Source organism: Tauraco erythrolophus, chromosome Z (genome assembly GCF_009769465.1).
Source record: "Tauraco erythrolophus isolate bTauEry1 chromosome Z, bTauEry1.pri, whole genome shotgun sequence".
NCBI lineage: Eukaryota > Metazoa > Chordata > Aves > Musophagiformes > Musophagidae > Tauraco > Tauraco erythrolophus.
The window spans coordinates 34246758-34262145 of NC_141496.1; the positions used below are offsets into that span (position 1 = coordinate 34246758).

At 60.6% G+C, this 15388-nt stretch overlaps 2 protein-coding genes across 2 annotated transcripts; one reads left to right on the forward strand and one right to left on the reverse strand.

Moving 5' to 3' along the window:
- Positions 1–417: 417 nt before the first annotated feature.
- LOC147526366 (ADP-ribosylhydrolase ARH1-like) lies at positions 418–3918 on the reverse strand. The gene is made up of 7 exons (XM_086629841.1): positions 3908–3918; positions 3608–3831; positions 2451–2549; positions 2273–2378; positions 1695–1774; positions 1428–1611; positions 418–790 (listed from the first exon to the last, which is right to left on the reverse strand). Exons 1-7 carry the CDS (start codon positions 3916–3918, stop codon positions 418–420), a joined length of 1077 nt encoding a protein of 358 aa, XP_086485967.1.
- Positions 3919–8160: 4242 nt separating this feature from the next.
- Positions 8161–11665, forward strand: LOC147526367 (uncharacterized). The gene is made up of 5 exons (XM_086629843.1): positions 8161–8339; positions 9007–9172; positions 10307–10432; positions 10823–10925; positions 11517–11665. Exons 1-5 carry the CDS (start codon positions 8161–8163, stop codon positions 11663–11665), a joined length of 723 nt encoding a protein of 240 aa, XP_086485969.1.
- Positions 11666–15388: the final 3723 nt, after the last annotated feature.

Genomic DNA, 15388 nt, shown 5'->3' on the forward strand with positions numbered 1-15388 from the left:
ACCAACCCCAGGAGCCCATCACCCTTGGAGCTGTTAACCCTGGGAGCCCATCATCCCTTGGCCCATCAGTTTTGGGGTGGTTAACTCTGGAGACCTATCACCCCTTGGGCACACTCAGGTGGGATCTCAGCCGTGGCAGCGACAGGACAAGAGGCGTGGGGCACAAACGTGGACACAGAGTGACATGGGAGGACACTTTTTTACTGTGGGAGTGACTCAGGCTCCTTGGGGAGGTTTTGGGGTCTCTGACTGTGGAGGGATAAAAGGCCACCTGGATGTGGCTATGGTGGTCTCCTTGGGGCTTGCCTGAGCCCCCAGCACCCCTTCAAGTGCCCTGCTGACCCCCAGAGACCCTCTCAAGCCCCTCCAGGACCCCAGGAGGGAGACAGCAGGTGACCGCTGGGACACGTCGAGGGCTCAGCATCTGCCCCAGGCCAGCGCGTGGAGGCGGTGGGCAGCATCACGCAGCCGCCCGCGGTGCTCAAGGTGGCAGTGCAGCCCGGGGGGAACGGGCGCCAGCCCTCCCCGCAGCCCCCAGCACCCGGCGGCGATGGTCCCTGTCGAGTCACTGTCCCCGCCGTGCAGCACTGCCCGGGCACACAGCTCCCCCCAGCATCCACCGGCGGCCAGGAGGGCCTCCAGGGCCACCATGGGCGCATCATGGCCGCTACGCCCTGGCCACCCCTCCAGTGCCCAGCCCAGGTAAACCGCATCCCGCTCGGCCGGTGACGGAAGGGATGGCACCTGCGGTGGGCCACAACCCTCCAGAAGCCCCCGGGACTCCAGGTACCTGCAGGGACATAGAGACACTGGTGTCACTGGGGGCATTGGGGTCACTGGGGACATAGAGACACTGGGGTCACTGGGGACACTGAGGTCATTGAGGACACGGGGACACTGGGGTCACTGGGGTCATTGGGGACACAAACCCTGGGGTCACTGGGGATACTGGGGTCATTGAGGACACTGGGGTCACTGGGGACACTGGGGTCATTGAGGACATAGGGATACTGGGGGCATTGGGGACATAGAGACACTGGGGACACTGGGGTCATTGAGGACATGGGAACACTGGGATCATTTGGGACACAGACACAGGGGTCACTGGGTACACTGGGGTCATTGAGGACATGGGGACAGTGGGGCACTGGGGTCACTGTGGACATGGGGATACTGGGGTCACTGGGGACATCAGGGTCGTCACTGTCACCCGTGACAATGGGGCCCCATTCCCACTGCTGAGGATGGCGACACTGATTGGGACATCAGGGGCAGCAGGGACTGGATGGGCACTGGTGACCCTGCGGACAGACTGGGCACCGGGGTCAGCAGTGACCCCAGTGACTCCCTGAGCCCCTCCCAGTATCCTCACCAAGCCCTGCCAGTGCTCCCAGTGACCCTCCCAAGTCCTCCCAGGACCCCCTCACCGGTGCCAGGCATCCCCGAAGAAGGGCCAGGCAGCGGCGTTGTCCCCCACAGCCACTCCGGCACCCTCCACGTAGTCCCACGCGAGGGGCAGGACCCGCAGCAGCTCGGCCCCCCAGCGCTCAGGGGGCTCCCCCCGAGCCCCCAGTGCCCCAAAGAGGGCCACTGCCAGCGCCCCGAGGTACCCTGTGGGGACAGGGGGCTCAGGGGGCGCTCCGGTGTCCCCTCCTCCGCTGTGCCCCCCCCCTCACCCCCTGCCTGGCACCCACCAGTGGGGTGATGGTGGGTCATGCGCCCACTCTCGATGCTCACGCGGATCAGCGTCGGCAGCTCCCAGGCATGCGGGTACCTGTGTCGGCATCAGCCCTGTCCGCGCCCTCCCCTGTCCCTGTGCTCCCAGTCTGGTCCCTGTCCCCGTTCCCCACCCCTGGCCCCACCGTCCCTCTCCCTGCTGTCCCCCAGCCCCCACACCTCCGTGTCCCTCTCTCATCTCCTCTATCCCCCTCCTCCCTATCCCCATCCTCGTGTTCTCTGTCCACGGGGGCTCCCTGTCCCCACTCCCGCAGCTCAGACATCCCCGGCTCCCCCATCCCGCTGTCCTCAGCCTCCCCAGCTCCAGCACCCTCCAATCCCCAGTCCTTGTCCTCTCCTGCTCCACCCCCACCTCACATCCCCATCCCCGGTGCCCCCGTTCCCCCACCTCTTGCGCCCCCACATCCGCTACCCCATTCCCTCGTGTCCACCTCCCTCCAGCTCCAACACCCCCATATCCCCATCCCTGTCCTGTCCCCACGGCTCTGATACCCCCCTTCCCTGGTCCCGTCTCCCCCAGTGTCCCCATCCCTACCGGAGGCCGATGGCCAGGCTGCGCATGGCAGCCCCGCAGCCGGTGCCGCTGGGGTTGAAGGGGATGCGGTAGCCTTCGGGCTCCCCAGGCCGCAGCTGTGAGGTGCCTGGGGGTGACTGGGGACATGAGACCCCCCGGCACTGCTGGATTCCCCCCCAGACCCTCAGGCCCCACTCACCCAGGATGCTGGTGGGCCCTGGCTTGCGGCCCTCCATGTCGCCCATGGCAGCCACGTAGCGGCGAGCCAACTCCTGCAGGAGGGGTTCCCCCTCCAGGCCTGGGGGCGGGTAGGGATGACCCCCATGGACCACCCAAGCTGGAAGGGAGGAAAAGGCCCCACACAGCCCCCCAAAAACTGAAGGGGAAGAGGAAGACTTCCTCCCACTGCACCACCCACAAGCAGTGGGGAAAGGGAACACCACTACATAGGCAACCCAAAACTGAAGGAGAAGGAGGATGCCCCCCACCATGGACCCCCAAAAGTGGAGGAAAAAGGGGACACCCCCAATGGACCCCCAAATCTAGGGGGAAGGATCACGCCCTCCCATGGATGCCTTAAAACTGAAGGGAAAAGGAGAGACACCACCCATGGGCTCCAAAATTGGAGGGGAAGGGTGACATCCCCCATGCACCCCCTTGATAGGAAGGGAAGTGGGACAACATCCACTAACACCTCAATGGGGAATCCTCCTGAGTACCTCAAATTGGGTGGGAAAGGGGTAACCCCACCCAGGCCCCCCGAATTGGGAGGTGGAAATGGGGGCCCCCAGCACCCAATATGGGAGGAAAGGGAACACAAATGCTCACAAACTGGGGAAAAATAGGATACCCTCCCCCATCCAGGGGAAATGGGGACCTCTCTCATTTTTTTGGGGGGGGGGAAATAGGGAGCCTCCCTGGAGCCCCTAAAAGAGGGGTGGAATTAGGATGCCCCCAAAACCCCTCCAGCGCTGGCCGGGGACTTCCAAAAAGGCCCTCCCAGGGACCTCCCAGTTCAGGTCAGGGATTTAATGAGGACCTCTGAGCCCCCCTGGGAACTCCTCTAAGCAGCTCAGAGGTATAACAGAGACCCCTCCAAACCTTCCCAGGCCCCATTCCATACAGCCCAGAAGTATAATGGGACCCCTTGGACCCCCCCCATGCAGCCCAAAGGCACGTAACAGGGACATCCAACCCCCCTCAGGGAACCCGCATGCAGCCCAGGAGTACAACAGGGTCACCCCCTGCCCCTGGAAAACTCCACCGTGGGCCCGGGGTATAATGCAGACGCCTTCCCCTGGTCACCCTCCCCTGCATCTGTGGGGTGCAGTGGGGACCCCCACTGCCCCCCCCAACCTGTGGCCAGGCCCTCGGCAGTCGCGAGGTGGAGGACGGTGTCATCGCTGACAGGCCACTCGGGGGGCTCGAGGGTGATGGCCTCCAGCCCCCCCAGCTCGGCCAGCTCGGCGTGGATCTGTGGTCCCGAGGTGCAGTACTCCCAGCGGCCCCCGCGGTACCCAAGTGCGTCCCCCACCCCACTTAGCACCATGGCCGCTTCATAAGCTTCCACCGAGGGCACCCTGGGGACACAACGGGGCTTCAGGGGGGTCACTGGTGTGTGTGGGGTGTATGCTGGGAACCCCTGGGGGCACTCACGTCTCCTCCATGGCGGTAGCAGCTGGGGACGCCCATCAGGCTCTGGGCAGGGGGCCAGTGCTGGCCAAGGGCCCTTAAGGAGGACAAGGACAAGCCAGGGAGTGGGCAGGGGGCAGAGATGCTGTCCTCACAGCAACGAGGATGAGAGGTGGGGGACCCCAGGGCCTCTGTCCCTGGCGGGTGGCGGGGAGGGTAAAGGCTCCAGGGGGCCCCAAAAGGCCCTAAGAGTGGACTGGGGGATTCAGGAGGGAACTCAGAGGGGCATAGAGGGACACGGAGTGGGGGTGTACTCAAAGAGGGCTGAAGGTATCCAAAGGGGCACGGAGGAGCCTGGGAGAGCACCCTAAGGGGACTGGGGGACAGCTGAGAGAGCCAGGGGACACCCAAAAGGATCTGAGGGGTACCCCAAAGGGGCACGGAGGCACATGGGGGGCACCCGAAAGGGCCGGAGGGGCATCCAAAAGGACACACAGGCACATGGGAGGCACCCAAAAGGGCTAGGGGAGGTACCCAAAGGGGACACGTAGCCAGGACAGAGGCCTCTCAAGGATTCGGGGCACAGAGGGGTGGGTTTAGCAAGCCCCAGGGGATGGCAGTGACAAGGAGAAAAGGTGCATCCCCAAGGAAAAATGTTTGTGCCAAGTATTTTCCCATATATATTTCACTGGGATAGGGCAAAACCATGGCCCTGCATCATATTTTGGGGGGAGATTCTCCAAAACTGCTATCATCTAGATCCCACCAGGACCGGGGCAGTGATATGAAGCCTTGCTTGGACAACTAGGGTCGGCTCTGACCTAAAACTGCTGGGGTTTACTATTCAAAAATAGCAAAATTAAGGTTTTGTGGTGGGCAGTGAGCAGTCAAAAGATCGTCCTTAAATTTAAGAGCCTTAATGCACAGTCAAGCAGCAAAGCTGGTGGTGCAGGCCTGCTGCCAGCCCCAGAAAAGTGCAAATCCAGGCTCCCAGTACCAGGTTTTGATCTATATTTTATGCCCAAATTATGCCAAATGAGACATAAATAATCAACCTGTTGCTAAAAATCCTGTTGGAGGGAGACACAGGTGGTTGGTAGTAAAATAGGTGAATAATGAGGATTAAAATCCATTGCCAACTGGAAAAATAAAAAAAAAGGTGTAAAAAGCATAATTGATGTGACATCATTTTGCTTGAACCTAGAGAAATTGGGATTTTATCCTGCCACACTCTTGACGAGTGCGTTCAGGCTCTTTAGAAGCTATAGACTGTGTGGTTCAGGCTCAGGCAGGGGGCAGGGTACCCGCAGACCCTGTGGGTCAGGTCCAGGACAGGGGAAGGACATCCATGAACCCCTCACAGTTGGGGTCTGACCCTAATGATTTCGGTCTGTGTTCTTGATGAGCTGTGAAACACCAATAGAGAGGAAGAATGCTGATAAAAGGGAGTGTGAGAAGCGGACATGAGCTCAGCAGATAGAAAATAACGCTTTTTTAGGCACAGCCATAGCAAAGCTCAAACAGGCGCCTGCAGCACTGGTACGAACTGGTCGTAACTGAGCAAAGGGCGCGTGGGGACACCGTGGCTCGAAGTGATCTATAAAAGCTGCTGTGAATTGCAATAAACGTCTCTGGGATCACATCTGCGGAGCCTACGCCTTCAGCCCCTGCATCCAGTCGGGATCCGTTATGCACGGCCGCTCCCGAGAAGCCGACTCCTTCTCCCTGGGCCCGACCGCCCTTTCCCTGCTCTACGTCACACGGACCTCTCGCGTACTGCGCTGCGCAACCTCTCTGCCCACAGCGCCCCGGCACCGCCCGCCTGCGCGCTCCGACTGACGGACCCGCTGCTGAGGGAAGGGGGTTCCGCAGCGGCCCCGCGCGCCCCAAAAAGACCGGAAACAGCCGCAGGCAGCCGGCAGTGGGGACGCCCGGGGCTGCTGCCCCGCACGGGCGGAAAAAGGGCCCGGAACAGCGGCAGCAGCCTCGGCCGGTGGAACTGGGGGTATCCCGCGCCCCCCGGTGTCTCCGTGGGTGAGAAAGGACCGAGTTTCCACCCAAAATAGAGCGCCCGGGCGGAAGGATACCTTGGGACCGCGCGGGGTCTCCCAGAAAACAAACCCCTGCGCCTCCCTCAGAGCTGGCGGCTCACGGGGAGGGGCTTGACAAGGGGCGTCGCCGCCATTGGCTTTCTCCGCCGCCACTCCTCGACTCTGCGCGCTGATTGGCCCGCGGAGCGGGGCCGGTCGGTCGGTGGCGGTCGACGGCGCTCGGGGAGCGGCCGGGGCCGGGGCCGGGGCAGTCGGTCGGTCGGGGCTGCGCGGGCTCGACCGCTCGCTCGCTGCGGCGGGGGTCTGTGCCGGAGGGAGCCCCGCGCCGCCCCCCTTCGCCGCCGTTTTGCCGTCTCCCCCCCGGGCCCGCTGAGGGAGCGGCCGCTCGTGGTCTCCGTCTTTCCGCTGTCTCCTCAGCTGCGCCGGGCTGAGTCCGTCGGGCGCCGGAGCGCTTTCCGGCACCGACAGGGCGGGAGCTGCTCTGCCCCGTCCCCTCCCGCCGCAGCAGCCCGGGGCGAACAGTCCGACCCCCGTGCGGGCTGAGCTCGGGCTGTGCCTCTCTTGCGCCGGCAGCGGGAAGTGTCCGGGCATATTCATGTGCATATTCATAGCGTGTTTACATAGTCATTGTTGTTCTCCTAGGCGGTTGGTCCATCTTCTCTCGCTGTTCATGTAAATTACTTCGCGTGCTCCGTTCTCTCCTCCGCCCCTTTCTGTTGGGTCTGGGCTATGTTTAGGGCAGGTGGTCCCGGTGGTCGCCATCTCCTGCGGCCGGAATTACCTTTTCCCCAAGTCACTGCTGCGCATTTTCGCAGCTCAGAAAAACACGAGAACAAAGTTTATACGTTCTCTGGGATGTTCCTTTCAAGGGCAGACAGTTCTGGATAAAGAGTTTCCCTTCTCATCGCTCCTGGCAGCTCCAAGGATGCTCATCTTGTTCTGTTCCTTAGGTACGTGCAAACCGCCTACTAAACCCTTCGTGAAATTCTTACACAAAAATTTTAAGCCCTTCATTGTTGGATGACATCTGGGATCCCTTTCCCGGGAACCAGGACCCTTTCCCCAGACACGCCATCCTCCCCAACATCCCTCCTCCACTCACATCCCCCCTGAACTTGCCCCCACCCCCTGATCTGCTCCCCTGAGACCCCCACCCAGCCTCGCTATCCATCCCTGCACCCGGGCACCCTCACCCCTCTTTGCCCCGCAACCCCGCTGCCCCCTATTTCTCACCACGCCCTGTGTCCCACCACAGAGCCCCACTCCCTGTGCTACTTCGAGACTACGGTGTCGAATCCCAGCCCAGGGGTACCCAAGTTCACAGTGGTGGTGTACATGGACGAGAACCTCATCTCATGCTTCGACAATGAGACAGGGAGGATGGTGCCTGGGTCAGACTGGATGGCGGCCAACCTGGATCAGCAGTACTGGGACGCTGAGACTCAGAAGGCAAAGGACAATCAGCAGTTTAACTGTGTGAACCTCATCAGAGCACGGGCCCGCTACAAAGAGAGTGGCAGTGAGTGTGGGCTGGGCTGGGGCTCTGTGGGGCTGGGACGGCACTCTGTGGGACGGGAGAGTTCCCACCCCTCCAAGATCCTGCCCTGCCCCACGCTACTGCCCCAGCTTGTGCTGACCCTTCCCAGCCTGGTGTCGCTGTCAGAGGGATCCCAGCCCCGCTGTGTCCCAGCCCCACAGTGCTGGGGGTCCCCTGTCCCAGAGCCAGGGGGGCTTCTGGCCACCCCAGCCCATCACATCCCCACCCTCACCGTGCCCAGGACCTCCATCCCCGGACTGGCTGCCCTTCCTAGCCCCTCACCACCCCCATGGCAGTTGAGAGCCCATTGGCTGGGAGTCAGGAGGTGGGGTGATGGCTCCAAACACCTTCCCTGCCATGGAATTGCCTGCTGGTTTCCTGGAGAGCTCTCCAGGCATGGAAGGTTACCAAGCCATCTACGCTTCGGGCTGGTTGGAAGAATGGATGGCTGAGCGAGGGACAGGGAATCTTTGCTCCTCTCCCCTCCCTTTCCTCCCCTCGCTTTCCCTGCATTCCCGTGAGTGCACCCGTGGCCACCGCTGCCTCGGAGGCTGCTGCAGCCATTCCCGTGCCTGTGCCAGGAAGCCAGACGGGAGGCTGGTGCTCAGTGACCAGAGTGTTTTTGCTCTCGGGGTGGTCGTTCACTGCTTTGCCCAACGGAAATGGTGTGTTTCATACAGGCAGGAAGAATGATGGTCCTGCTGGAAGACGTCTTGGAGACCCTGCAGTGTCCCAGTGAAGACATCCAGATGAAGGCCCTGCTCGTTGTCAGAAACATGCTGGGTCATACGACGAGGGAGGTGGCCCGCTGCATCGCTCTGCAGCTGGTGGAGGGTCTCCTGCCGCTCTTCAAGAACGTAAGGCTGCTGCAGGAGCCCGGGCGCTGGCGCTGGGCATGCTGCCAGGAAAGCTGCCTGTCAGCCCAGCCCTATGGTCAGCACTTGGGCAGGGCCACTCCCCTCTCCGCTCCCCTGGGCTGTGCAGCCCGGCACAGCTTCTCCCTGACCGCTCGATGCCTTTTGAGCAACCCGAGGCCCTGTGCTGGGTCCCAGCCCGGCCCCTGGGCAGAGCACCGGCAGGCCAAGGGCTGCTCTCTGAGCCGCCAGCGCTCCCCCAGCTGCAGTGCCGGGCAGGATCAGACGTTCTCCCAGCTGCCGTGGCTGTCGTGGGGGGCTGGGGCTGGGACTGAGCCGGTGACGTGTGCCCTGGAGGCATTGCCGAGAGCCAGCCTGGTCTCCTCGGCCCATCCCTGGGGAGTTCTGCACTGGCGTGGCTGGCATGGCTGGTGGCGAATGCTGGGTGGCAACGGGAGCACTCGGAGGCAGAGGCACCACCCAGTGGAACCCTCTTGCGTGGCCTTTCCCGGGCCCGGGGCTGTTCAGCCACTGCTGCAGATCTGGTCCTCAGCTCCCGTGTTCAGAACCCGACTCTGGAGCATCTCCCTTCCCGTCAGGCATGCTAACGCCCTTGCTCAGCGTGGGCAGGAAGCGGCTGTCGCTGAAGTCCCCCTGTTCTCCTCCCTACCAGGAGTCCAGCCAGGTGCGGGAGCTCTCCATCCGCATCTTCAAAGATGCGATACAGAAGGAGATGTGGAGACACAAGAGGTGGATGAGGAAGAATGTGCGGATGAGGAAGAACGTGTGGCAGGGCTTGCTCCCACTCTTCTTCCGCATGCATGACAAGACCCAGAGCGTGGCCGAGGTACAGATTTCAGACCTGAGCAGTGATGCGGGGAACGGTGAGCTGACGCCACAGGCGTGATCTGGGCATCGGGGGCAAGGGCTGATGACAGTCGGAGTCGAGGAATGTGCCCCCTTCGGGGTCCCGCTGCCTGAGTCACTGCGGACAGGGCAGAGCTCCCCTCCTTCCCTGCAGCAGCCCACCACTGCCCTCCTCCGCCCCCTGTGCTTCCTGCTGCAGAGGTGGATGGGGAGCTAGGGCTCCCAGCCCCACTCCTCCCACGCAGCCCTCCTCCAGCACAGCCCAGAGGAAGGTCCCTGCAGAGCCAGTGCGAGCAGGGGCAGAGATGCTGGCACAGGCATTTCCAACACCTGCCCTCCCTGGTCCTGCAGGGCTCGGCTGCAGCCCGTGGCCACCAAACATGCAGGTCTCTACAGGCTTCCCAGCTGGCCCTGCAGGTGTCGGAGGCCAGGGCTTTGAGCCCCAATCCCCGTCCCCCAGGGCTGTGCCCAAGAGACTCCTGGATGTTTGGGCCAGGGTACGTCCCAGCTCCCTAGGGCAGGATGGGCGCAGGAGCAAAAGCCCGCTGGCTGAGGTCCCCTTGCATAGGGCCAGTGAACTTGGCCTCTGCAGAGAGGGGCAGTGCCTGCAAGGGACGGAGAACCAGCTTGTGGCCCAGCCTGGGGCACTGAGAGCACTGGGAAGGAGGTGCAGCCGGTGGCAGACTGGCCCTGCATCCCGGGATCAAAGCTCTGCCCACACAAAGCCAAGGGCTTGAAGGAGCTGGGACAGCCCCTGCCGGAGATCTGAGCATTCTGCTGGATGAAGCCCACGGGAGGTGCTGCTGATGCTGTCCTGCCCCGGTGTCTCTGGCACTACAGCCATGGGCCTACATCTCCTTTGCCCTTCAGTCTGGTCCCGGCCCTGGCAGCAGCTCTTGAGGATCTCTGTTCTGCTGGCCACCAACGGGAGACACCCGAGGTGGTGGCTGCCCCGTGTCTCTGCCCTGGGCATTGAATACAGTTCAGACTCGGTCCTCCACCGCCTCTTGCCATAATGCACTGGGAACTGCTCAGAGCCTTGCCAAGAGGAAGGGGACACCAGGTCTCCTTCCTAGGGCTATGGTGACATGTCCGAATCTCTGCTGCTCTGCAGGCTGCCAGGGAAGCCCTCCTAGCCACTGCGGAACTCCTGGACAAGAAACAACTCAAGTACCTGACGCGGACGGGGCAGGCCTGGAGGATTGGAGAGTGCTTGGTGAGGATAACGCCCAGGGCCCAGGCTGGACGAGGGCTGCCCCGCGTTCCCCAGGCTGCGCAGCTGTGCCTCCTCCGCCCTGCTCCAGCCCGGGGCTCAGAGCCCGGAGCTGTGTGCTCCTTCCCTGCCCTCAAGCACGGAGCCCTCAAGGGCTCTTCTCCAGGCCCCTCTCCCCTCCTCGCCCCCCCCGGGCGCAGAAGGAGACCCCGTCCTATGTGGGCCCTGGCAGCAGGAGGAAGGGATCTCGGTACCTCCCGGCGCCCTCTGCTTGCAGGTCTTTCTGGACCTCAGCCCCACAGAGCTCCTGGCAGGGCAACAGGAAAGGCCTGGGGGAAAGGGGGTTCTGGGAGGAGGGTCTGGTCTGGCTGGCTGGGGAGGGTCTGTGCCAGCCCCACGCCCTTGTGCTCTCTCCAGCTCACGCAGGACAGCGGCAGGGTGGAAGAATACCTGAAGGAGACCAAGGAGTACTTGAAGGACGCTCAGGCCACTGTGCGAGAGGAGGCCGTCAGGTTCATGGGTGAGCCCCAGCCCCTGGGATGCCTCTTTTGGCAGCCCAGCTCCACTCCGGCCGCTGCGCTGGCAGTGAGGAGCAGCCCTGCGGCTGCCGGAGCCCCGGCTGCCCCGTGCAGGGCCTGGGCAGACAGGGGCTCTGTGCCTCCCCCTCCCGCCCCTGCCCGCACAAGTGTGCCCGGCGGCAGCCTGGCCCGGTCCCCTCGTGCCTCAGGTCCTCTCCTTCCTCGGCCAGCCCTGCCGAGGGGGAGGAGGGTGAGCAGCTACGCCGGTGGGGCTGGGGGCTGCGCTGCTGGTGTGTGCGGGGGAGTAGGGGGTCTGACGGGAGCTCTGTGCCCAGGGCTTGCTGCATGGCACCTGAGGAACCCCAGCAAGGAGAAGCTTAGTGTCATCTGTGATGGTGAGTGGGGGCCATGCTGGTGGGGCTGGGAACAGAGCTGGGAAGGGTGCCGCTGTGGAGGGAGATGCTTCATGGACAGGGGAACATCTCCAGGGCTGGGGAAAGATATGGGTGGGGCTGGCGTGCTCTGGAGGGGATGCCTGGGTGTCTGTGTAAGCACGGGGCGTTTCATCTCTGCTCTGTTTCTTTCTGTTGCAGCCCTCGAGCCCTTGATGAAAGACGTCGAGCCCTCGGTCTGTTCACTGGCAAATCAGACCGTGCAGATTGTGAAATTTCCAAGGAAGCAGCCAGCATCAGGATGGACCAGGCTGCTGTGCTGCTGGCCCTGGAAAGCCGGGGAGGGGTGAAGCTCTCCTTGGTGTCATGGTTTGATGTGGAGGGGGGGCTGGTTCTGGTGGCAGGAGGGGGTTTTGCTCCCTGCGACCTCCCCGGTTTTGGAACCGGGTTAGGCTTAGTTCTGGCCACCAGATCAGACTGCCATCCCCCTCGGGATTGAGCCAATAGGGCGCCTCTGCGAATTGCCCTATTTAAGTCAGGACAAAGGTGCTTCGCCCAGGATCGAGCAGAGAAGGGAGGAGGGCACTGCCCTGGCTCCCTGGCTCCCGGCCGGGCAGCTGCCTGCGTCGGGCCGACACCGCCCACGGAGAATGGCGGCAGCGGAGCCAGCTGGGGAACTCGGGGGCACCCCACTCCCGGGGTGCCCACTGGGCTGAGTTCACCCGGAGAGGACTGAGATCTGAGAGAAACAGCCGCATCGACACTGGGTCAGTGAGGATGGAGCGGGAGGAGGTGTGCCGGAGCCGAGTTTCCCCTGCGGCTGGTGGTGAGATAGCAGGCGGCCCCCCTGCAACCAGGACGGCCTCGGTGGAGCAGAGACCCACTCGCAGCCCGTGGGGAGAAGATGCCTGAGCCTGAGGATGGTCGTGTTGGGGTGCACGACGAGGCAGAGAGGCATCTGGAGTCTGCGTGACGACCCACGCCGGAGCGAGTGGCTACAGCTCCCTAAGTACCCAAGACTGTGGTAAAGCCCACACCGGAGCAATCTGTGGAGACGATTGTTTCCAGTGGGCTGGACTCACGCTGGAGAAGTTTGTGGATTTTTCCTCGTGGGTAGGGGATCCATTGGAGCAGGGGAAAAGGGTGTAAGGACTCCTTCTCCTTTAAGAAAGAAGCAGCAGTAACAGCACGGAATGAACTGACCTGCACCCCCCCAGTCCCTGCCCCCTGTGCTGCTGGGGGGAGGAGGTAGAGCCGGGAGGAAAAGGAAGGGGGCGGGGGGGAAGGTGTCGGTTTTAAGATCTGGTTTTGTTTCTTTCTGTCCTCTCAAGTAATGTGTTTTTGTTTCCCTTTGTCCTTCTAAGTAATCATTAATAAACTGGTTTGCTTTGAGAAAAGCTCTGCCTGTTTTGCCCAGAACCATGGTTGGTGGGTGCTCCCTCTGTTCTTGTCTCAACCCTCAGTCCCTTTGTTTTTTTTTCTCTCCTCTCTACTTTACTGGAGAAGGAGAGACTGTGTGAGTTTTAGTTGCTGGATCAGCCTAAAACCACGACACTTGGGAAAATGGAACATTAAATTTGCATCAGCCAACCCCCAGTGCCATGGTGTCCTTCAGCGTCCTTCCTGCCCTCTCCCACTGCCTGCGGGACAGCTCATCCCTCAGCACACCCTGGCCGTGGTCTTGTTGGACAGGCTCAGCCCTTGGCCAGGCTTCCCCCAAAAGGAGCTGTGTTTGTTGACTGCCTGTGAAAAGCCCTTTCTTTAGGGGCCAGAGGACACAGGGGCAATGGCAGCCCCCGGTGCAATCAGGGTTGCCCACAGAGCTGCCCGATGCCCTCCCTTTCCAGCAGCCCGTGGCAGCACAGCCTGTGCTGACTTGGGGTCTCCTTGCGATGAAGCCCCAGCTGACCCCGAGAACCCAGAGGGGAGGAGGAGAAGTTGTAGGCGACCCGCCCCCTCCTGAGACAGCCAGGGCACTAAAAGGCACCCACGTCTGCTGAGCCTTCAGCCGTCCCCGTGTTCAGAGGTGGCAACCTCCCATATGCCCTGGGCTGGCACAACCTGGCTGGTGAGCCAGGGCAAGCGTCCCTGTCCCTGAGCCCAGATTCTGCCCCACACGCGGCATCCTGGGGCCAGGGCCAGAGGGATCAACAGGTCACCCTCCTTTGCGGGGTCCGGAGCGTCATTTGTAGCATCTTGCCCGTCCTTTTCAGTGCCCGAAGACTCATGTTTAGGGCTGAAATCTCCCTGTTTAGGGTCCAAAGCTGTCTTTTGTGACCCATGGCCTTTTTTAGAGCCCACAGTTTCCTTTTTAGTGCCTAAGCCCTCATTTTTAGGACTCAAAAACCTCGGCTCATGTCCCAAAGCCCCATTTTTCCTTTACAGAGTCTTCGATTTGGCTTCAAAGCCTCATTTTCAGGCTTCCAAGTGGCACTTTTAGGATCCAGGCAGTCCTTGTTATGGTCCAAGCCACGTCTTGAGTGTCCAACACTCATTTTTAGGGTCCAAACTGGTCCTGTAGTGCCCAAATCCTCATTTTTCAGTCCCAAAGCCTCGTTATTAGAGTACAAACTTCATTTATAATTTCCAAAGGTTTTCTGAACCTTTTAAGGTTCAAAGACTCATTTTGAGGAACCAGAGCCTCGTTTTGAAGGGCCAAAGTCTGGTTTTGAAGGTCCAAAGATTCATTTTCAAATGCCAAAGCGTAATTTATAGGGTCCAAAGGCTCGGTTTTTGGCTTTCAAAGCCTTCTTTTTAGCTTTCAAAGCCTCCTTTTCAGGGACGAAAGTCTCCTTTTTTTGCACCCAGTCTGCAATCTGGAGGGCTCAAAGCCTTGCTTGAAGTCTCCAAAGACCCATTTTAAGGGTACAAACCCTTAGTTTTTAGAACAGGGACCAAAGCACCACTTGCAGTATCTGGCCCACCATTTCAGTGCACAGAGCCTCCTTTCTATGGCCGAATTCTTCATTTTTAGGGTCCAAAGCTGTCTTTTAGAACCCATAGCGTATTTTTAGGGCCCACAGTTTCATTTTTAGGGTCGCAACCCTCATTTGTAGCGCACAAAGCCTCAGTTTAGGGTCCAAAGCTCCATTTCTGGTGTTCAAAGCCTCATTTTGGACAAAAAGTCCTTCTATAAATACATTAATAACAAAAGGAGGGCTAAAGGTCACCTCCAGCCCCTACTGGACACAGGGCGTACGTTAGTCACTAGGGATGAGGACAAGGCTGAGGTCCTTAATGCCTTCTTTGCCTCAGTCTTTAATAATAAGGTTAGTAGTTCCCAGGTGAGCTGGCCTATGGTGTCTGAGAGCAGGGAGGAAGAGCAAATCGAAGCTCCTGTGATCCAAGAGGAACGGGTCAAGGATCTGCTACTTTGGCTGGATGCCCACAAGTCTATGGGGCCTGATGGTATCCACCCGAGAGTCCTGAGAGAGCTGGCGGATGTCATTGCCAAACCCCTGTCCATTATCTTTGGGCAGTCTTGGCTCACTGGGGAAGTTCTGCTGGACTGGGGGCTGGCGGATGTTACCCCCATTTACAAAAAAGGGCGGAAAGAGGATCCGGGGAACTACAGGCCTGTCAGTCTGACCTCGGTGACGGGCAGAGTCATGGAACAGGTCATCTTGAGTGCTATTAATGAGCACATACAGGTTAACCGAGTGATCAGGCCCAGTCAACATGGGTTTATGAAAGGCAGGTCTTGCCAATCAAACCTGATCACCTTCTGTGATGGGGTGACCCGCCTGGTTGACGAGGGAAGGGCTGTGGATGTAGTTTTCCTTGACCTCAGTAAAGCCTTTGATACAGTCTCTCATAGTGTTCTGGTTGTGAAACTGATAACTGCTGGCCTGGATAGGCACACCCTCCTTTGGGTTAAAAACTGGCTGGATGGCCGGGCCCAAAGAATGGTGGTAAATGGGGCTAAATCCGGCTGGAGGCCGGTCACCAATGGGGTTCCCCAAGGCTCAGTGCTGGGTCTGGTTCTGTTTAACATCTTTATCAATGACCTGGATGAGGGGATTGAATGTACCCTCAGTAAGTTTGCAGACGACACCAAGCTGGGAGGCTGTGTC